This window comes from Schistocerca piceifrons, chromosome 2 (assembly GCF_021461385.2).
Source record: "Schistocerca piceifrons isolate TAMUIC-IGC-003096 chromosome 2, iqSchPice1.1, whole genome shotgun sequence".
Taxonomy (NCBI): domain Eukaryota; kingdom Metazoa; phylum Arthropoda; class Insecta; order Orthoptera; family Acrididae; genus Schistocerca; species Schistocerca piceifrons.
Window position 1 is genome coordinate 453910934 of NC_060139.1, and position 24018 is coordinate 453934951.

The 24018-nt window shown below is 38.7% G+C and overlaps 1 protein-coding gene across 1 annotated transcript; it reads left to right on the forward strand.

Annotated features, from left to right (window-relative positions):
• Positions 1 to 3885: 3885 nt before the first annotated feature.
• On the forward strand, positions 3886 to 23380 carry LOC124776298. Its single transcript, XM_047251224.1, has 4 exons — positions 3886 to 4234; positions 5065 to 5251; positions 20396 to 22517; positions 23245 to 23380. Exons 1-3 carry the CDS (start codon positions 4156 to 4158, stop codon positions 22443 to 22445), a joined length of 2316 nt encoding a protein of 771 aa, XP_047107180.1. The 5' UTR covers positions 3886 to 4155; the 3' UTR covers positions 22446 to 22517; positions 23245 to 23380.
• The last annotated feature ends 638 nt before the right edge of the window (positions 23381 to 24018 follow it).

Consider the following 24018-nt stretch of genomic DNA (forward strand, 5'->3'; position numbering starts at 1 on the left):
TGAATGTAAGCTTAATTTTCCATGTTTCGGTGTATTATTATTATTATTATCATTATTTTTATTATTATTAAGCTGTATGTTAATTAGACTGTTTTTTAAATGATCAGTGAAATGCTAGTGTAAAGCCTCTGAAGGACTTCGACCTCCTTCACCATCTCAGAGCACACTTCTTTTTTTTCTGAGGGAAGAGGCTCACAGAGTCTTTGACCACATAGACCTGTAGTATGGAGAAAACCCTTATAATGTCATTTTTCATTTTCTATTCTGGAAAGTTATTTTATGACTTTTTTCATTTCTTCAGTTTTTGTCTTTTGTCATGCTCAGTTTTTCTTGTTGGTAGCTTTTATTCTGATGCAAGAGTGTTTCTTTATGAACCACATTGCTGCAAAAGCCTCCATTCCTGGAAACTTCTCAATTATGATGTTCTTTAACCTTGCAAAAACTTTTGGGTTACTATCAATGAAATGCTGTTGAATTGTTGAAATTCCCTTTCCATTTTCAAAGTGCATTCCATAAAACTTTCAGTTGGCTTCATTAAAGATCTTCTTGAAAATGTTTGAAATCAGTTCTTTCCTGAATCATTTATGTGATCAATTAGTTTATCATACAAATGTGTTAATTCACAGTGTTCATGTTTGACTTTATAAACTGTATATCCTATATTTATAGGCAACATCTCCAACAGCTTAATATTTTCTGTCAAATATGGAACATTTTCCCTTCATTTTCAGTGCAATTCTCAAAAACTTCTTGCACCTCTGAAACAATCTCTTCTACTTCCTTGTTGTTGGGTTACCTTTCCTGTAGACAAGAAGTGCCTTGCTTCTCAGAAGATGGTTCCACAGTGCTATCTCAAGTTCCTGACAATATACTGTATTAGTACGTAAAGTATCAAATACTTTCTCAGTCTTGCATATGCTACCTAATATGATATTGTTCACATTACAGTTCAAAATCAAAGACTTAATTTCTTGGGAGACAGTGGTAGGCAAAGTGTGGTCATAGAATCCCCCAGTCCTCTTACTTTGGAAAATTAGCTTTCCAGAACATCTTGATTGTTTCCTGAAGACATGACATACTTGTAGCCTTTCAGCATTAACTCCTTAAACAAAGAGCATAGACTGTTTATAGACATCAAAACCCTTTCTGAAAAGGAAGCAAATCATCAGTACCTCTCTTTTCTTATATTTTTTGCGTTTACTCCTTTCTGGTTTCTTATTTCCCTTTGGTATAAGGCAAATTTGCTGGTCAAGCAGTTTTTTTTGTCATTTGATCTGATAAATAATTTACATGTGCACTTTTTTAAATTGTATCCTTCAACAGGAGTTCTGGAATTCAGTACATCAAACCCATTGTTTATGACATTTACACCCTTACCAACGTAACTGAACTCAGGAAATTTGTGAGAAATCGCTTGATGTGCTGTGAGTGGAAACAGCTCAGCTGCTCTCCTTACATTTTTCCTTTCCATACCAGTAACAAACAAAGGGTTCATGGTTAGTTTATGAGCATACTGTAAATTTACACCAGTGTTTTGAAGTCAACTAACTTAATGGACAGTTTTTTTTATGAGCAAACTAACAAATTTTAGTCAATAACCATCATTGAGCTGATGATTCTATAACAATATTAAGGCATGAGGCACATCACAAAAACTCAAACTTTCATGTTTTGATCTGATGGATTTTTGAATCCTAAGTTATTAAATGTAAGCTTTAGAATCCCTGCAAATTTTCTGTTTGATGGCCCCATATCACAGACAAATGTTCTCACTTTAAATTCAAATTTTTCTTTTACTTCAATTGTTTCAGTCAACAAGTCCTTATAAATGGCTGTGTCAAAGTTATAATACATGGGCTGCATCCATTTTCCTGCTGAACTTCTGATGACCATAACCTGAACATTGTTGTGTAGCCCTCTACTTCTTGATGAGTGATCTCCTTTACTCCCAAATTATTAATATTCTATAACAAGCATGGAGCTCTATTTATACTACAAGCTGGCCAATTACACATTTTCAATTGACTAATTATTTTTATTCAAGAATTCGTCTTTGATATACAAGGAGTTGATACTGAGAAACAATTTTCATTTATGTTTGAAAACATTCGTGCTGTCTGTCAGAGGTTCTATTTATATGGGTAAAATACCAAAGTTATATAGCTCAATATTTCACTCCTTTCTGCAGAAAAAAAATAGATTCACTAGAGGAAACAGCAAATCATGATTTCTCTTCTAGTATAGTATTTTTGGTTGTCTGTTATTTTTTATTTCTATATCCTCTGAGTTGGCACCTGTTGTTATGAATAAAGTAGTTGTATCTAAATGATTTAGCATGTCTAATACACAGTTTTTCTGGTAGTGTGCCACAGAAATGAAATGATATGTTTTATCCATTCAATAGCAAATTTAAAGGTCAATCCAAAAAAAATCTAAGAATACACAACGCATTCTGACAGTGTTGGTATATCTCAAGAACAGTCTCGACAAAAAGTCAATAACTGATAGTTTGATGGAATGAATTATTCAGGATGTTTTTAAATAACACTGACAAACTTTGAGGGATTGTAGAAGGTGTCTTGAGAAACAAAATGAGGATAGGAATGTATTGTCTGGAAATGTTGTCCAATGTCACTACAGAGCATTGACGTTATAGGTACTGGTGCCTGTATATATATATTTAGGCAGGGTGATTCTGCGATAATGTTACAAACCTTCAGAAATGATGGAGAATCGTAAATGTATCAGTTTGAGGTAAGGGTCCCTGGGCTGGAAACGAACAAGTCAAAACCTATAAACGAAAATCGTTCTAATACCTCTACAGTGCAATACATGTACCTGTATTTTTGCTCCTAAGATTGTAGGGTAGGTAACTTTCAGAGGTGGACCAAAATAAGAAAAAAGTCTCTAGTAAGCATAGGCTCTATAATGCATAATCTAAGTGTTATGAGCACTTGCTAAATAGAGGAGATGTGTTTCACAGTAGCGAAGATCAACCAGTGCTCATACCGTTTAAAGCCCTTGAATACTGGACTTTTCTTCTTGTTTAGGCCCATACTAATACTTCTGTAAATAGCCTACCCTGATATCTTAGCAACAACAATACCAGTACATATATTCGAGTCAGAGGTGTTGGAACGATTTTCGTATGTAACTTTAAGACCTATTCATTTCCGGCTCAGGGTCCTACATCTCAAATTGAAAGATTTAACCACCTCCATCATCTCTGAAAGTTTGTAATACCATTACAGAATCACCCCGAGTACACATACATGTACAGGCACTGGCGCCACTCTGTAATGTCATTAGATAACGTTTCTGGACATCTGTTCTTACCCTGATTTTGTTCCTCAATACGCGTTCTACAACCCCTCGAAATTTGTTGGTGTAATTTTGAAACACTCTGTATAATGATCTCTCATATTTTCTCAGTATGACTGATTAGTGGTGTGTTTTTGGCTATACACCCGATAGAACACCATAGAGGCATACAGAGATGAGCTTACCGTCTGTATCTTCTAGTACAATGATATCCGGCTTGTCCGCATTACGTACGCCTCCTTCAAAAAGTGCCTGGTAAAATTACTCCAATTTACGCTTGGAGTACACAATGACAGAGCTTAAAGTAATTTCTAAAAGTTAATTAGTAAATGAAAAAATGTTTAATCTTACATGAAGGCTAGTTACAGGAAAACTGATTTCAGAGGGATTTTTCACATAAGTGAGTCAATATTCGATTTGTAGCAGGATGTACTATAAATGAAAATGCTCTATCAGTAGGGAGCCAAAGAGTTAAAAGTAATTTACATCTTCGTCTACTTTTATCGTACAAATAAGAAGAAGAGCAAAATCTTCATTGTACTATCAGTCTGATCAGAAACGTAGCACTCGGTCGGCCAATGAATGTGAACGAAGAATAAAAGTTGAAGGAATAGATTTACTTATAGCGTAGTCAATGTTAACGTTCGTGCAACTTTTCGTTACATTACTATAACCTCCTTGGTTGAAATTATCATAATACTATCTTTGATTTAAAAAAAAAATACAGTACACAACATACGTCCGTAGTAGAGAACAAGTACTTTCGACAGTGTTGGTATTTTTCACGTGTTGGTAACTAGTAACTGCCGTGTGGCGGTAGCGACGGAAGCGGAGATGGTGATTTGTGATGTAAACATGAGAAAGTCTGTCTCTTCATATATTTATAGAGATGAAGAATTTGATACTGCAGATGGTAACCATTGCCTTGGAAGTTATGCGTGGAATCCATTCATAACTTTCTTACAGTGTGATATTATGCCAAGTGAAGATTATATACAACAATTTAATTATTTATCGTGTGTGGTTAGATCTATTTCCCGTTATTAGAGTTTTCGTGAACGGCAATTTTTGAAAGTATTATTATTTGCAATAAGCGTAATGGAGTTGCGTGTCGTTATGTTGAATTTGTGTGTAGGTTACAGTGTATTTTGAGGAAAGAGCGGCATTAGCTTACACATTTGGTAAAATTAGTGATCGTATCTGATCTCACCCAGGGGTATTCTCATGAGTATCGATATTTAAGATATTCTTGAAAACAGGCATTCGGGAGAAATACTACTGAAAAATCTAAGCTACAGTTTTACAAGTTTGACGTATCACAATGAATACTCTGTGTTCTGCAGGCTATTTACTGGTGTATTTGTTTTCGTTGAACACTGGCAAATATCACTGAGCTATTGTGTTGTTTGTTGACATTGTATTCAAGTTTTTAGTAGCGCTATTGTCAAATGCCTTTGGTTTGTCAATGAGCTGTATTTTCCTCACAGATGCTTGAAATTTTTCGACCTCTCATTTGTCATTTCACAAGCGAGGTTCAGCTGCAAATGAGATAATTGTTACCTTTGTATTGTAATTGACAAAGTCTCTTGCGACACTCTACGTTCTTAGTGAAGTCCTCTCTCTCTCTCTCTCTCTCTCTCTCTCTCTCTCTCTCTCTCTCTCTACACTACATTTAAAACTAGACTAGGGCTAAAGTATATTCACTGAATTATACATGTATATATGTCACATTGGGTATTGCAGATGTACTGAAGTACGTGTACGACAATACATGCGCATGTTGCTGTGATGTCTTTGATGAAGTTGAACCCACGTTACGGTGTGTTGAGTGTGACGCACACCTATGTGCAACATGTTTCAGTCAAGGTCAACAGCCAGGACAACACCGTAACTATCATCGCTACACTGTTATACCTCCCACCAAATTAAGGTAGACATCTTCTCTTATGTCATGTACAGTGTTTATTATTTTAATTGTGCTTTAGATCTTATAGATACAGATATACTCAGACGCCTTTATTTGTAAGCTAAGATTCCATCGTGTAAGTCCAACTTGACCTTCAATCTACTCCTCAATATATTATGTACATCCCTAAACATTGTACCTTTATCCATATCCTACCTCATCTGCAATCTCTTCGTATGCCCATTTGCTCTCAAAAAGTCTCAAACCCAACTCAGCCTTTTTCTTCACACCAAATATCACCAAGACTTTGTTGAGTTCACTCAAATACTTCACCAACTATTTGATTATCTCTCGCTGTTTTCTGATGTGAAAATTTCCTTTGCTAAATACTATCGTTATGCCTCCCACACTTTCGAGTTGTTGTATGCCACTCATGCTCTCAATTCTGCACCCTATAGATAATTTGTCTGGGTGACTGTAGTTTAGAACCGTGCACCATTTCCTGCATCAGTCGAATCATTGGCATTTTCTATTAAATCAGGAGGTAGCGGCACATGTGAAATATGCCGCATTATTTACCATCTATACTGCTGTTATTATGTTGTGTTCTATGTGGATATGGTTGTCTATCTGTATTCATGGCTACATGAAACATCCACCAAGTTGCTGAATGTTTTACACATTACACGACCAGTGGTTTCAGTGGCTTTCTCTGTTCATTCTATATAAATCCTATTCCCTTTCCTCCAAACACTAATTACATAGGTGGAAACTGTCCATTCACCATAGTCAGTTCTTCAGTACTGCCCCTTCTGCCCTAAACCCTTGGTGACCTCCATCCTCAGAGCCACTCTTTGTGACTCATTATTTTCCTGATCCACATGTTGTTCCCCTATTAGCTGTGCCAGTGTGTTCCTTTTCTCCCTCACCCCGAAAAACAGAAGATTTCATGATCTGAGGTAGTGTATTCAAATTATCATGTAAAAATGCATCAAACATTGGGCCATATTCTGCTGACAGTAAACATTGTATAATATAAAGTAAGACTCGTGATCAAAAGTTATATTTTATTGCGAATAAGTTGATTAACATATACTACAGTTAAGTGAAGAGTTCTTGCTGTCAGAACTACTGATAGCATTAGTTTAATAAGTCATGTATGAGAAATGCTAACATGAAGTCTTTATGGACGAATTGAAAAACTGGTGAAAGCCGAACTTGGGGAAGATCAGGTTAGATTCCGGAGGAATTCAGGAACACGTGAGGCAATACTGACACTATGACTTATCCTATAAGATAGATTAAGGAAAGACAAATCTATATTTATAGCATTGTTGACTTAGAGAAAGTTTTGACAGTGTTGGAGTACTCCCTTTGAAATTAGGGGTAAAATACAGGAGTGAAAGGCCATTTACAACTGGTATAGAAACCAGAGGGCAGTTATAAGAATGAAGGGGCGTGAAAGGGAAGCAGTGGTTGCAAAAGGAGTGATTCAGAGTTGTAGTCTACTCCCAGTGTTATTCAATCTGTGTGTTGAAGTAGTAAAATTTTGAGTAGGAATTAAAGTTCAGGGAGAAGAAATAAAAACTTAAAGAGTGTTTCTGATCACATTGTAGTTCTGTCAGAGACAGCAAAGGAATTGGAAGAACAGTTGAAGGGAATGGACACTGTCTTGAAAGGAAGGTATAAGATGAACATCACCAAAAATAAAACAGGGAGAATGAAATGCTGAGGGAATCCAATTAGGAAATGACACACTCAGGAAAGTGGAAGGGTTTTGCTATTTGGTCAGCAAAATAACTGATGATAGCCAAAGTTGAGAGGGTACCAAATGTAGATGGATAGTGGCAAGAAAAGCATTTCTTAAGAAGAGGAAATTTTTTAATATTGTATATAGATTTAAGTGTTAGAAAGTCTTATATGAAGGTATTTGTCTGGTGTGCATCCATGTATGGAAGTGAAACATGGACGAGAAACAGTTTAGGTGAGTAGAAAATAGAAACTTTCGAAATATGGTGTTACAGAAGAATGTTGAAGATAAGATGGGGCAATTTTGGCGAGGAAGTACTGTATAGAATTAGAGAGACAAGAAATCCATGGCACAACATGACCAAAAGAACGTATCAGTTGACAGCACACATTCAGAGACATTGAGGATCACCAGTTTTGTATTGGAGGGAAGAGAGAGAGAGAGAGAGAGAGAGAGAATGAATGAGTGTGTGTGTGTGTATGTGTGTGTGTGTGTGTGTGTGGGGGGGGGGGGGGGGTTGTATCATACATATGAAGCATTAACTTGGAGACCAAATGTTTGTAGTTCATAGATAATGAGAATTTAATGTAGTGTAAAGTGTGTTCAGGGTCATTCCATGTCAGTTCAACCAGGGGCTTCAGCTCATATTCTCAGATTTGACTAAAGTTCAGTACACTAATTTTACCATATGTGGAACACTCGTGTACAAAGTATTAGTTTCCCCTGTCAATTAGTTCCAGAATTATGACTTGTGATAGAAAGTGGCGGGATCAGGAAATTGCAACCCGCATCTGGCAATCTATCTTCAGACCCAACTTCAGGTCTTAATAACTTTGGAACTATTCCACACAGTCCAGTGAAATTTTTACAACCCAGTAACATCCATTTAGAGAACGCACTCCATCAATCAAAACACCAACAACATATTTATGAGGGAAAATAAAAAATTCCAAAATGTGATACGTTAAAAGGTACATATTGTAGGTGCCCTCTATGCCAAATATAATTCACTCAAAAAAGATATTATTTTTTTTGTGGTAAGCTTAATCTGGCCTAAACACACACAGAACTCATCATGCCCATATCAGTCACAAAAACTGAGTTACAGGCACACAAAAATTTGAAAAATTACCTGAAAAACATGGATTTTCGAAGTGTGGTAGCACAAAAGGGACAAGTGGTATCCAAGCCAAATTTCACACACTGCATAAGTAGACCATAATAATATATATCTCAAAAAATTTCAGCATGTTATTGCAAGACATTTGTGTACAATGGAAGTTGACAGATGTATTTGGTGATGTGGCCATTGTTCCACAACACAATTTTGTAAAAACATATCGTAAACTGTTCTGCCTCTTCTTATCCTCTCCCACGACTGTTTAATCACTAAGCAACAACATATAGACAGATTAACACAACCTATCATTAATGTTTACTGCACCTTAACTGCTAAAAACCAGTCGATTGTGCTTCAAACAGAAGTTCTCCCACACTTAAGCTACTGTACTCTGTACATTGAGTGGCAAATTGTACTATCTTCCTGACACTGTGGTAGGAACTGAACTGACATAAGAATATGTTCAAAAGGAATCCAACACCTGTCTGCCAAATGGGCCAATGAAATGATCTTGGTGGTCCTGTTGGTGCCATGAAGTTCACAAATACATCACCTTCTGCTTCACAGCACTCTGCAACACATCCTAAGTACCATTTATCATCATAAACAGCAATAACATAGCAACCTGTTTGTATGTTGCTGCTTATGCTTCTGAATCCTGAGTCAGACACACTGTGAAGACACATGTTCTGCATGAACCTATAGTTATAACCGGACAGTCTGCTCGTCCGCACATTGTCAGAGTCCGCTGGAGAGAAGTGATGGTGGCTCCTTGTGTCTGCAACAGTTTTAACGTGTTCTAGTCTGCTTTTTAGCAACTCTTTCTGATTTCACCTCATCTTTCGAAACATAGAATTATTGTATGCCAGAGATATTTTTCTGTACCCACGTAAATAATTGAAGAGGTGTTAGAATGTGACCTTCTGTAGGGTGCTGCAGATTAACTCGTGATGCCATGTGCTTAATGGTAGCACCAATACCATCACATACATTTTTACCATGACTTGTTGCGAAAAAATTCCATTCTGCGTGAATCTGAAAATCATGGTAATGCATGCATAATTTTTTGAGATTTTTACAGTTTTTGTACTGACTAGCTGCCCCATCACTGAAGTATTTCGCAAAATGTATGTGAGGCAGCTTGTTTTTCACATATGCCATGACAGTGCGAATGTGGGCATGAGCTGCTGTGGCATCATGAATTAAACAGTCACTAAAAACACACCGGTTCATGACAGACACATCACCTGATTCACGTCTATAGTAAATCGCAAATGGCTGGAGAGTTGCTTGACTGTCGTCCCACTGATATCCTTGGAGGGCATATTGAACTATAAATGTATAATTTTCAGAAAAGTCTAGTGTTACTATAATTGCACCTTGTTTCAAATTATCATTACAAAACTGGAGATAAGCAGATTGTGCTGTGAAGCCGTGTGTGGTCAGCTTGTCTTTTTTTTTTTTTTTGACAACACATTTCAACAAAATCTTCCACTGTACTTTGCTTTGTTTCAAGGCTTGTGCGATCCATGTGTGGCCATTGTTTATAAGAAACAAGTTCATTGTCATCCATAAGGAATTTACCAAACAGTTTGTTATTCATGTGTTCTGCAAGATTTGCCTTACCAGGACACGTTTCATACCTGTGTATCATGCACTGGCAGGAACTGATGTCACACACTAGCAGCTTCATTACACCTTTCTAGTCCAGAACAGAATCCTTTATAGCAGCAAATGTCAGCTTAGCATTTTGATGGGTCTCACATACACAAACATTGTGTGTCCACCTTGCACTTACAGCCACAACCCATTTTGGCCGAAGATTGAAAAAAGGTGATAAACCTACTTTGGTATTGGGATACTTTTCCTGGAATTCTACATAGAGTTCTGATATGTTGTATAGCAACAGTCTTTTTTGCATTTGTACACGTACATTTCCCATTTTCACCGTTACGTAGTCTTTTTTTTCCCAGGCATTATTTGGCTGTAGTCATTATTTTCATAAAACTCCGATACTAGCACCTTTATTTTTGAACTCAGTTGCTTACCCTGAGCCTGCTGAAGTTGTGGAAGCACTCCTTCGGTTGCTTTTATTTTCCTAGCTTGCTTTACCATATACGTAGAAACATTGAATTCCTTTGCAATGTAGTCAGTAGACCAGCTGGAAGGTGCAAGGGTAAGAATAGCTACTTTTTTCTGGCGTGTGGATGTGAATTATATTTGGCATAGAGGGCACCTACGATATGTACCTTTTAACGTATTACATTTTTTAATCACATTTTGGAACTTTTTATTTTCCCTCATAAATATGTTATTGGTGTTTTGATTCATAGAGTGTGTTCTCTAAGTGGATGTTACTGGGTTGTAAAAATTTCACTGGTCTGTGTGGAATAGTTCCAAAGTTATTAAGACCTGAAGTCGGGTCTGAAGATAGATTGCCAGATGCGGGTTGCAATTTCCGGGTCACGCCACCTTCTTTCACAAGCCATAATTCTGGAACTAATTGGCAGGGGAACTTAAAATTTTGTACATGAGTGTTCCATACTTGGTAGCACTGGTGTGCTAAATTTCAGCCAAATCTGAGACTATCAGCTGGAACATTTTCTCAAATTGGTTGAATTGACATGGAATGACCCATCAGTGAATTAATCCTATTTTAGAGTGTTTAATCTGTGTTGCACTGCAAGATAAGTGTAGATATTACTGGAGGGTAGTCAGACAGGGAGTGGTATCGATTGTTGACTAGAATTCCTTTGGAGTAATTTGAATGGGGAACTCAACAAATCTCTCCAATGGGACTGTTGTAGGCTCTGCAAAAAAGAAGAGTGAATCAGTGTATCCTTCAGACAGAACTAGATTACACAAAATTTGAACTGTGTAGGTTAAAGGGAAAAGAGATTGTGGGCACTGGGTAAAGGTAACAGGTAAGAGAGGAAAGGGAATAGCTCTTCCACATACATTTGAGCTTAAAGTATGTAATAAATTGGTCTTGTTACGTGAAGTAGGGTGGGAAGAGCCTCATCCAACTGTAGGGTGCAGCAAACTTCTAGCAAAGAAACTAAATGTAGGTCGGTACCAAAAGAGAGTAGGAAGAAAAGAGCCTTGCTTCTTAGTTAGTAGCAATGCGAGGGGTGTAGGTCAGATGGTACAGGACAAATTAGGAACAGGGTACCAGGTCACAAGTTTTATGGAGCCAAGTGCTAGCCTTGTCCTGGTGCCAAGGACATAGGTGAATATGTGTAAAGATTTTGACAAAGGGTCTCAGGTTATCATAGGTGGAACGGGGAACAGTCTGAAAAGACCAAAATTACAGCATTACAGGTAACATAAATGGAAATAGGAGTGGCAACTACACGCGCGCACACACACACACACACACACACACACACACACACACACACACACACACACGTGAGTTTTGTGGAGGTCCTACAGTGCCATGACTAGCATCGGGTTAGCCGTATGAACTCTTAAGCTGAGCAGGCTGCTGATGACTGGAATGAAATCTCATGTGAGTGCAGTGCCTGTTGCTACAGCTGGGAGACTGGGGTATACTAAACACAGCCTACAATTGAATAAGAGAGGGAAAGATCACTTAGACTAATTAGTGACCCCAGAACAAATCTTTTTAAGAATGGCTTACAAAAGAAGACTTGGATGAAATTTATGGTGAACCAAATGATGACATAACATTTACTCTGTATATGATAAATTCATATCATTATTTGAAAATAGCTTTCAGCGTAAGCTAATCAGAGAAAACAGTAAACAGCCACATAGAAAACAACGGATCACAAGAGGGGAAAAAGGAAATGCGTCTGGTGGCAAGACCAACTAAAGAGGAGGAGGAGGAGATTAGTGTTTAACGTCCCGTCGACAACGAGGTCATTAGAGACGGAGCGCAAGCTCGGGTTAGGGAAGGATGTCGGCCGTGCCCTTTCAAAGGAACCATCCCGGCATTTGCCTGAAGCGATTTAGGGAAATCACGGAAAACCTAAATTAGGATGGCCGGAGACGGGATTGAACCGTCGTCCTCCCGAATGCGAGTCCAGTGTGCTAACCACTGCGCCACCTCGCTCGGTCACCAACTAAAGATCCTGCAGTACATGCACATTGCAAAAACTACCCCTAACTACTAAGAAAATTTATTAAAATTCGAGGAATGTCCACATTATTTCAGAAATCAGTAATTCCGTCTGACTTAAGGTTATAAGGAATGTAGTGAAATTGGAGAAGTCACCAGTAAGAGTACAGGATAACATTGCTATTGAATTAAATGGAAGGGTTATAAATGTTGAGTCATATGTAGCAAACATATGTAATAATAATTTACGGAAAGTACTGGTTGAGAAGAATGAATTATTTAGGAATAAAGGAGGTGACTCACCTAAAGGCAGAAGTGCTACATTGTTGACAGATTCACACAAAAGGTACAGAGCTTTACTTTGCTAGCTTCCGGAATGGAATGCGTTTCTCAAGCTGTTGGAGAAAACACACACACACACACACACACACACACACACACACACACACACGCTATTTGATGGGCGGTAGCAAGTTACCTTAAGCATAATCCGTATCACTTCTGGCAGGTGGTTTTCTTCATAGTCTTGAATGTTACTGAATTTAGCATATTTTAAAATTCAGGAATAAGTAAGAAACACCTATTTTTTTGTTTTCTCCAAAAAACTTCCTACCGTGAGATATAGGCCTCCAAAAGTGACACAGCAAACACTATTTTAAAGATGTGAATTGCGGAAAAAATTTTAAAATGCTATAAATCTGTCACAGTTGTAGATATTTTGTTTTGGCCCCACAATGAAGCTATACAAAGTGCAGCTCTGTGTTTTCACCAAATTTGAGATATAATTTTTCCGGCAACATTTTCTCAAAGGGGGAGTGGGAGTGGGGGATAAAACTGTGACATCTTGTACAACTTAAAAATAAATTTTCAGCAATTATCTCATGGATAATTTGAAACAGAGTTGCCTGAAAAAATAGGCCTGGGAAAAAAAGTACAGTTAAGGTTCTTGATTCTTTGGAAGTGATTGCGGGGTTAAACCTGAAAATTTTCAGGTAATAACCTATCAATACATGGTTGTAGAATATAAACTTTCATTCTCTTACTGCTTCTCAGTAGTTTACAAATTGAGAGCAAATTTTACCATTCTTGTAAAAATGTCAAAAATGGGTAGTTGTAGCCCACTTTTACATACAGGTCTTCTGAAAATTCTTTCAAACCATTTTCATTAGAAAAACCATGTTCTGAACAACTTAAATTACTATATTTGATTTTTCAGTACGAGCATAGAGGACTCAAAAAGCTGACAAGGTGGAGGTGAATTGAAAAAATGAAATGTTCTGTGTGCCACAGTTACTGTCTATTACTCTGTGGGGAAGGAAATATTTTAAGTCCTGATGACTAGAAAGTGAGATCAAATCAGCAATAGTCAAAAACTCCAAAAAAATGGGCATCTTTTGTTATGATTCATCATGACATATTTCAGCTTTTTTTGTGCTGTAATAACTTCCAAATTAAGCTGATTATCAACTTAAAAATTTAACTGTACATTACCAAGACACTGAACCATCATAGTAGTAGAAGTGTTGCATAATAGCTGCAACATGCATTATACAAATTGCCATCAGTTTTGCACCATTGTCACATGGTGCAAATTTTGATGACTTTCATAACGGTCTGCCAGTCATTTTTTTTTATAAAGGACTAGTTATAGAGAATTTGGAATAAATCTTTCTAATGGGCAATGCTGTTGCTGTGCTAGTTTAATTCTGGTTTAAAGTGTAACCTATTTTGTTTTCACATAGTTTGTGGTTTATGAGGAATGTTAGTGTACAGATGTAAAGATTGTATAAATGTGTTGCTATTGACCACGTGGCTTTTCCAGTACTGGTTTCTTTTAAAAGTAAGGAAACCAGCATCCCAATCCCCACAGCAACAGGGGTCCATGCATGATTGCTGAGCAATAGCAGCCATGGGTGGGTTTCTTTACCACAGGTTTCCAAACCTGATGATACATTTCATAAAGTGTTGTAGGTCAAAGCTAGAAGAGGTCTCTTCTAGGATCCTAATCTTACATTTCCTTCTAACTATTTGAATTTTTACAGGTTTCAGTAATTTGTCGTAGAATGTCATGAGGAAAACAATATATACTGCTGGCCAGATGGTGTCACTGAGGGTGCTGGAATAACTGCAGTAATGTGCTGTTCCAGAACTAAGCGCTTGTCACTCCTTGATGTCCTATAAAATGAATTTGCTGTGCCTTCTGAGTACATAAGGCTTATTGAAGCATCCTTCCACTCAGTGGAAGTCCCACACATATTTCCTATCCATCACTGTTTTTCATAAATACCATATTGTCCTGGCTGGAGGTCTGATATATTTTGATGCTGCACTGAGAGCATTAATGGTACAAATTTGCTTTCATCGGCAAAGAATCCATTGAACAAAGTTAAGTGTTACAAGAAGTGAGGTTTTAACATGGGGATACTCTTATCAGTCATCATTTTATTGACAATTGATGAAACAAGAAGTCAGATTGGCAGAGTTTCAAATAATGCGTCATGTTTTCTGGCCAGTATTAGTGACAATAGTGTGGAGGATATATTAATATCGGACTTACAGCCAGGTCAACATGCTGTATGCATTTATGAAAAAGAGCGGTGGATTGGAAGTGTCTTTGAGACTTCTGCTGAGCAGAAGGATGCTTTCATAAGCTATATGCACCCACATGGCCCAGCAAATTAATTTTATTGGCCATCAAGGAGTGACACATACTGGGTTCTGGAACAGCACAATATTGCAGTTATTCCAGCATCCTCAGGGACATCATTGGCCAGCACTATCATTCCCCTCATGACATTTTACAGCAAATTAATGAAAACTGTAAAAAGTTCAAGTAGCTAGAAGAAAAAATAAGTTTAGGATCCCAAAAGAGAACTCTTCTAGCTTTGACCTCTGACACTTAGAGAAATGTATCATCAGGCATGAGATCTTGTGTAAAGAAACACTTATAAGGCTAGGGAATCTGCAGCAAAGAAAGTCACCACGGCTGGTGTTGCACACCTGTCAGTTGTAGTCCCAGTGGGGATGAAGGTGCTGGTTTTCTCACTTCAAAAGAAACCAGCAGTGGATGAGCCACCCCAGACAATAGCAACACTTTGTATTTTTCATCAGTGCACTAGCGTTCCACATAAACAGCAAACTGTGCGAACACAAAATATTCTGTACTGTACTGTGAATTAAACTAGCACACCAGTAGCTCTGCACAGTAAAAAACTGTGCTTAATATTCTCTTATAACATGCATCCTTTCCAAGAAATGACAGGCAGGCTGCTATGAACTTCACCAAAATTTACACCATGTGACAATGGTGTAAAACTTGCAGTGTGTACTATGTGTGATGCAGCTGCTGTGCAACAATTTTTACTACCATGATGGTCCAGTTTGTTGGTAATGCACAGTTACATTTTGAATGTAATAAACCAGTTTGATTCAGTAGTTATTATAGCAGAAAAAGAATGAAATATGTCATGATCTGTGACCAAAGATAGAACCCCCCCGCCCCCCCCCCCCCCCCCAAACCTCTCTCTCTCTCTCTCTCTCTCTCTCTCTCTCTCTCTCTCTCTCTCTCTCTCTCTCTCTCTCTCTCTCTCTCTCTCCCCCCCCCCCTCTCCCCCCCCCCCTCCCTCTGCCTGGTCATCAGGACTTTTCGATATCACCTTCCCTAGAGTGTACTAAACAATAATCGTGGAACATAATAAAATATGTTATATGTTGATTTAATTTGAGTATCAGTGAGATATGGGTATTACAGAAGACTTTTTGCTTAAAGTGGGCTAAAAATACCCATTTTTTGCACTTTTTGCAAAAATCCTCAAATTTTGCGCTCAGTTCGTACACTTTTGAGAAGAAGTAGGAGATGGAAATTTTGTATTCTAAGACATCGTATTGGTAGTCTATTACGCTATTTGCCACAATTACTTCCAAATTTCTTATTTCTTGAGTGAACTGACAGAAATAACTTCATTATTCTGCAAGGCGATTAATGCTTGAGTGCCAATGATGTGGAAATAAAATAAAATCAGAAAACTGAAAGTAATGACACATTTGTCTGCTGTAATTGTTGTTGTGGTCTTCAGTCCAAAGACTGCTTCAATGCAGCTTTCTATGCTGCTCTGTCCTGTGCAAGCCTCTTCATCTCTGAATAACTACTGCAACCTACATCCTTCTAAATCTGCTTACTATATTCATCTCTAGGTCTCCCTCTACAATTGCCAACCCTCCCTTCCGCACCCCTCCATCCCCCATACTCACAGTTCCCTGCAGTACTAAATTAGTGATCCTTTGATGTACGACACTGTCTTATCAACCAAACCCTCCTTTAGTCAAGTTATGCCACAAATTTCTTGTCTCCCCAATTCTATTCAGTACCTCCTCATTAGTTATATGATCTACCCACCTTAACTTCAGCATTCTTCTGTAGCATGACATTTTAAAAGCTTCTATTCTCTTCTTCTCTAGACTGTTTATCGTCCATGTTTCACTTTCATACATGGCGACATTCCAGACAGGTACCTTCAGAAAAGACTTCGTAACACTTTAATCTATATTCAGTGTTAACAAATTTCTCTTCTTAAGAAATACTTTTCTTGCCGTTGCTAGTCTTCATTTTATATCCTCTCTACTTCAGCCATCATCAGTTGTTTTGCTGACTAAATAGCAAACCTCATCTATTGCTTTGCATCTTGTTTCCTAATCCGATTCCCTCATCGTCACCTGATTTAATTTGACTACTTTCGATTATACTTGTTTTTCTTTTGTTGTTCATCTTCTACCCTCCTTTCAAAACACTGTCCATTCCGTCCAGCTGTTCTTGCAAGCCCTTTGCTGTCTCTGACAGTATTGCAGTGTCATCGGAGGTATACATTAAAGCACCAAAGAAACTGGTTTAAGCATGCGTATTAAAATAAAGAGAGAAGTAAACAGGTAGAATACAGCATTGCGGTTGGCAATGCCTGTATAAGGCAAGGGCCTTGCACAGCTGTCGCATCTGTTACTGTTGCTACAATGGCAGGTTATCAAGTTTTAAGTGAGTTTGAACATGGCATTATAGTCAGCGCACGAGTGATGTGATCCAGCATCTCTGAGGTAGTGATGAAGTGGGGATTTTCCCATACAACCATGTAACGAATGTACCGTGAATATCAGGAATCCCCTAAAATATAGAATCTCTGACATCGCTGCGGCCGGAAAAAGATCCTGCAAGAACGGGGCCAGTGACAACTGAAGAGAGTTATTCAATGTGACAGAAGTGAAACCCTTCCGCAAATTGCTGCAGATTTCAGTGCTGGGCCATCAACAAGTGTCAGTGTGTGAACCATTCAATAAAACATCATAGATATCGGCTTTCGGAGCTGAAGGCCCACGCATGTACCCTTGATGACTGCACAACACAAAGCTTTATGCCTCACCTGGGCCCAGCATTGGACTATTGATGACTGAAAACATGTTGCCTTTTTGGATGAGTCTCGTTTCAAATTGTATCAAGCAGGTGAACGTGTACGGTTATGGAGACAACCTCGTGAATCCATATACCCTGCATGTCAGCTAGGTACTGTACAAGCTGTTGGAGGCTCTGTAATGGTGTGGTTCGTGTGCAGTTGGAGTGATATGGGACCCCTGGTATGTCTAGATACGACCCTGACAGGTGACATGTACATAAGCTTTCCATCTGATCACCTGCGTCCATTCATGTCCATCCAGCATTCCGGCGGACTTGGACAATTCCAGCAGGACAGTGTGACATCCCAAAGGTCCTGAATTGCTACAGAGTGGCTCCAGGAACACTCTTCTGAGTTTAAACACTTCTGCTGGTCACCAAACTCCACAGACATGATTATTATTGAGCATACCTGGGATGCCTTTCAACATGCTTTTAGAAAGAGATCTCCTCCCCTTGCACTCTTACAGAGTTATGGACAGCACTGCAGAATTCGTGGTGTCAGTTCCCTCCAGCACTACTTCAGACATTAGTCGAGTCCAGGCCACGTCATATTGCAGCACTTCCTCGTGCTCGCAGGACCCTACACGATATTAGGCAGGTGTACCAGTTTCTTTGGCTCTTCAGTGTAGCTGACATGTATTGGGTGGGGGTAATGGGAAAGGTGTGGTGTACACATATACACACTATTTGGTGTTTGTACTTTAGAATGCAAAAGTATTATTTGTGTATTCAAAAATGTGTACTTTCTCTAGGAAAAGGAAAAAAAAGTTAATGAAATATCGACACACACACATAGTTTGGCTGCTGATGTCAGTCAGTAGTACTGAGGCAGAGGTCAATAGTGCCTGTGAACTGATAGAGGTTAGACTGATGTTACAAAATGAAATGAAAGGAGCTAATGAAAACTTAATTAGAGCATTGTGTATACACTACCCTGTATTTTGATGTTTTTTAACATACCAGTACCACGACAACAAAATGTGGAAATATTCTTTACCTCAAGAGAAGAGTGTACACATCTAATGTTTGAACATATATGCCTGAATGGCTTCAGAGCTCTGTATGCCATTTTGAATACATGACACTGGAATACACAAATTTCTCATACAGGAACTGTCCTTTTTCTTTGGGAAGTGCCCAGCCCTGAGTGATGTGACCTGCTTATCGTGAAGAATGGAAAAACAAGAGCTGAAAATAAAATCAAAAAAGCCAACAAGGTACAGGAGTTTCTCACATTTCCAGTCATTGCTCACTTTTGGGCCAACTCACAGATCCTCCAAATATTCCAAGAAGAAAATACACCAAGAGTGTACACCTTGTACACAACTGATAAAATTTCAGTCATTATGAGGGGTAGGCACAAAGTTTCAGTTACGTGACTGTGAAACCTGTTAGTCCTTCTCTACATGTTCATACTTCAGTGCTATACGCTCTTCCCACTGATTGTGGTGGTGCAGTGCTAAAACACTGGACTCATGTTTGGGAAGATGATGGTTCAAATCCTCATCTGATTACTGGGCATTCCACTGTTTCTCTAAATTGTTTAAGATGGCCAATTTCCTTTCCTTTCCTCTTCACAGCTTTGTCTCTGAGGCTAGTGACCCACCAGTTAAAATCAAGTCGCAACTTTACATACTGTGATAAGCATACAAATATTATACTCGTTCCTCATTCATTTCTTACCTTTCAGGTAACCATTAGATGATGTGTCATTGAGGAAGACAATTGTACACCCATGTTTGAGATTGTTTTATGCTTTAGCTATTTTGGTTCATTCTATTTTACATAATTGCCACAAATTTTAACACTTGCGGTTTAAAACAAGCATTCAGGTAACCATTAGATGATGTGTCATTGAGGAAGACAATTGTACACCCATGTTTGAGATTGTTTTATGCTTTAGCTATTTGGTTCATTCTATTTTACATAATTGCCACAAATTTTAACACTTGCGGTTTAAAACAAGCAGACTTTTTTTCCAAATCGTTCACTTTTAAACACATGTACAGTCTTAAGTTTTGAGCTGTTTGTGATTCTGAAGGCAACAACACAGGTGATATCAGTGAAGGAGATAATTGTTTATGTGTTTGAAATTTTTTAGGCTTTAGGGAAAAATTTTTGTATTTCTTCTACTTGTATTAATTTTTGATTATATTTGTCTTATATTTTAGTATGGGCATTAAAGACCTTTTCCTTTGGCATGTGTACACTGCTATCATTGTCATCAGATCTTTTCATTGTGTCATTCATTACACTGTTTGTAATTTTACTCATTAAATGAGGTCTTTGTTGTTTTAATTTCTTACGCTTTCAATCTGCTAGCGTTTCATTGATTCTTCCTCTCCTTTCTTGTACTGCTGTCACTCCCTTACACATGTGGTTACAGGCCACCTGTTTCAGGTGACAGTGAGATGAGTGTGGTGCACTTTTGTTAAACCAATGTGTAATCAGAGCTGCTTCCTAAATTACCACAGCTGACAAGTTTGTATCAGCATGCTTTCTACAGCCATAGTCTATTTATTTATTTACTTAGAAAAACAACCAGCATCACTCTTCCAACCTCACTAAGTGACATGGATTTAGTTTTTTATTCCAAGAGTCTCTTAAATGAAGAAACGTACTGCCTGTATCAGATGAGTCTGTGAACGTACTGTATCTGTTATTGATAGTTTTGTTTCTTGCCTTTGAGAAATTGAATAATACTGCTATTACTGATGTTAGAACTGCATTCATAGTTACTCTTCTGGATGACACCACTCTTTCTCTCCTTCCAGTTCTGCAGTGGGTGATGAGGCCAGCGGATGGACTATATCAGAGGAATTGACACTGCTCTCAGCACTGGAGAAGTATGGGTATGGTGATTGGGAAGCTGTTTCAGAGGCTGTAGCACGTACCCCAGAGGAGTGTCGACAACGGTATGACTCCCGTTATGTCTCGTCTGCTGGACCGTTTTCATGGCTTCATGAAGTCTCCAACTCAGGAAGGCACATCTGTCATCACACAGTGAAGAGGAGCAATGATCAGCGGAGTAAGGAGGATGATCTAGACAGAGATTTGTTTGCTTCCTTCAAAACTGATACTCACCTGCCTTGTTTAGACACTTCTTTAATGCAGAAAAAGCCTAGCTTTGGAAAACTGTTAGTTGAAAGACAAAATTCAGAAGAAAACAGTTTACCACCTTCTTATCATCCTGTGGTATCCAAAAACTTGCTAGGGGACATTACTTTGAAGGGTGAACACATTAGGCAAAACACACAGCATCATCAGCAATTGGCAGTCAGTTCTCCTCCTCCTCCTCCTCCTCCTCCTCCTCCTCTAATAAATGTTGCTGCTTCGTGGAGACAAATGAGCGTTGGACTCAACAGAGGTGGTGATTTGAAAAAACCTGGCAATGAAATGTGTGGGACTGTCAAATGCCGTAATGGGCATGTTGTAAATAGCACATTAGGAGATAGCTCAAGGGAGAAGGCAAGTGAAATCCAGCAAGTAATCTTTGATGCTAGAAAAGTTGTTGATGGCAACTCTGTACCAGAATCTCAGAAGCAGTGCTGCATGGAAAGGAACCATTCAGTTACCCGAGAGAAATCGTGTTATGTTGGAAGAAAGCCGGCTCTGTCTTCTCCTCTGTTGGAGGACGAGTCCTGCATATTGGAAACAGGACACTGGAATTGTAACAGAACACTCACACTTCCCAGTGAAAATACCACATTTATTTGTCATCACTCAGATGTGTCACATGTATTAAATAACAGTGCAACAAATGAACAAATACTGGAAGACCAGCCGCTATCTAGCGGAGAAACACACTATCATTCGTATAAACAAGAAAAAAATATGTCTTCAGAAGAGTTCTTGGAAGCTTGTGGACACCGCTTGGCTGCTGCAGAAATTTTGCCAGAGTATTTGTCACAATACATGCACACAGTACGTGGTACAGGGAATAAGCGACTACCCGTTCCTTGTGGCAAAATACAGAGAAAGCCAGGCAAGAAACCACTGCACAGGCTACGACGCCCTCCTCCCAGCTCAATACCTGGATACTCAGCTGCACGATCAGAGTTTGATATAGATTACGACAATCATGCAGAATTAATGACAGTTTGTGTAGCTCACGTTGATTGGTCAGACGATGACCCAGATGCTGACTTGCAGCGTGCACTAACACTGGCAGCTGTCACTGCATACAATAGGCGCCTGTCGAAACGACTTGATGCTCACAAGTTGATAAGAGGCCTTGGTTTAGTTTCATCATCAGGTGGATTAACTTTGGGGCCAGGAAGGTTAGCACCATTTGCACGGCTGCTAGCACCACTTCCAGCCGCGTATCACATCCTGCTGACATCACTGTCACACAGTGTCGACCTCCGCCGACGTATAACGTGCCTGTCCCAGTTACGATCAGAAGCTGGCCTGTGGCGCATATCCCAGTGTGCACTCTACCGGCGACTTGCTCGCAACAGAGCGCTTGCCATTCGAGAAAGACGTGCAGATAGGCAAAGGATAAATCTCACTTCTGGCCCTTCTACAGTCCGTCTGGATGGAATACCTGCAGCGCCACGCTCTCGAACTGTTGCAGCTCCACTAGATGTTTCTGCCTTGCCCGGTGCAAATCGCCTGTCACAATCAGAGCGAGAGCTTTGCTCTGTTACCAGAATCCTTCCTCAGGCATACCTTAACTTTCGGCGCATATTGGAAAATGAAAGTCGTCGCTGTGGTGGTTCCTTGAAACTAGCCCAAGCAAGGCAGCTTATAAAGATAGATGTCAACAAAACTCGGAAGCTGTACGATTTCCTTATTCAGCAGGGTGTGTTTCAGCAAGCATGATACGTGGCTGTTTTGATTTGCAGGGTCATAAATGTGTACTCTGAGACACTTCTGTATTGTGAGTGGAGATAGGTGAGTTGCTGTGCAGTACGTTTATGATTTGATACAAATACATGGCTTTTACTCATTGTTGTATTTATTTTATCGAATGATAAGTGTTCTGGTGATACTTGTGTACTAGCATGTAACACTTATTACCTACCAGATCTGCTGCTTGTCATTACCATTTGTACAAGGTGCTTGGAATTTTTTAATTGTAGTACCCCTTTTGCTCGTTTACTATGTGCCCATAATTTGTTGGTGTGCTTGTGAATTTGAGAAATACATGAAACAGTAAAAATAGATTAAAATAGTCTTCTGAACCGGAAACCTCGATGTTTCACAGGCGAATGCTGTACAGACTGAGTTCGGCATGAGTGCTAGTTGTGCAAGGTGCGCAGGAAAGCTTTCTAATGTTTGGAAAAATAGGAGAGAGAGAGGTACTTCTAGAAGACAGCTGTTAGGCCAGGTTATGAGTTGTACTTGGACAGCTTAGTCAGTAGAGCATCTGCCTGCAAAAGCAAATGTTCTGGGTTCAAGTCATGGTCCATCACACAATTTTAATCTGCCAGGAAGTTTCAGACCAGTTCACGCACTCAGCTGCAGAGTGAAAATTGTTCTGCCAATAGGAATATTTTTAAAATTTGTAATAATGTTCAACACATTAGTGATAACACATTGTGACAAAGTAAATAGCATTAACTCATGTTTGTCAGATTACTTTGTGTTTGGTTGCTATCATTTTATTCGTGAATTGCAGGTTGTGGAAAACTTAGCAACAAATGACACTTTTTCGCAGTTTGCAGTGGCTTGAGATTATATAGTATTTTTGAGCTGTTTCTGCAAACCACCAAGTAATTTACATTGAGAAGCCATTATAATTACTTTGGGTGTGAACAGCAGGTTTGTTGGCATATAACCTAATTGTAGATTAGTTACGTGTAATTCAGCATTTACAGTATTTTTGTTTGTCTAACGAAAGATTTTCAGGATTTCAGTGAAAGGTCTGGTGTTCAGTTTCCATTATTGACCAGCACTTATGAACTTTTAGAAAAATTGTGTTTCTTGCTGTGTCACGATCATATATTGTGCTGCATTGATAATATATTGGTCTCGTTCTAAAGCACATATGGATCAAAATCTTAAAGTTCAGGGAAGTGTGGGGTTAATCCAGTCTGGATTTCACTTTATCCATTTATTTTAAATAAGGTGCCCATGCTACCTTAACGCATATTATGTGTAAATAGAAAAAATTACGAATGTTGCTATAGACATTCCTTCCTGTCTCAATGTCTCAGTAATCTTGTCACATTATTTTAATTAATCTCTGGTTTATTTTATTGCCTCAGTTGAATTTAGTAGGAGTGTTAAGTGAGAGAACTGCTGTACATTTGCTGGTATGCAGTGGATTTAAGTTTTTTTTACAGGAGCAATTTAGTATGGAGATTACTGTGGAATTTTATTTTATTTACACATCTAGTTCCATAGGACCAAATTGAGGAGCAAATCTTCAAGGTCATGGAATGTATCAGTA

Bases quoted from the DNA above. Each gene is read 5' to 3' on its own strand.
- LOC124776298 (XM_047251224.1), top strand. From the start codon at position 4,156: ATGGTGATTTGTGATGTAAACATGAGAAAGTCTGTCTCTTCATATATT. The intron at 4,235-5,064 runs GTAACCATTGCC...TGGGTATTGCAG, and splicing joins AGAATTTGATACTGCAGATG to ATGTACTGAAGTACGTGTAC. The intron at 5,252-20,395 runs GTAGACATCTTC...CTCTCCTTCCAG, and splicing joins ATACCTCCCACCAAATTAAG to TTCTGCAGTGGGTGATGAGG.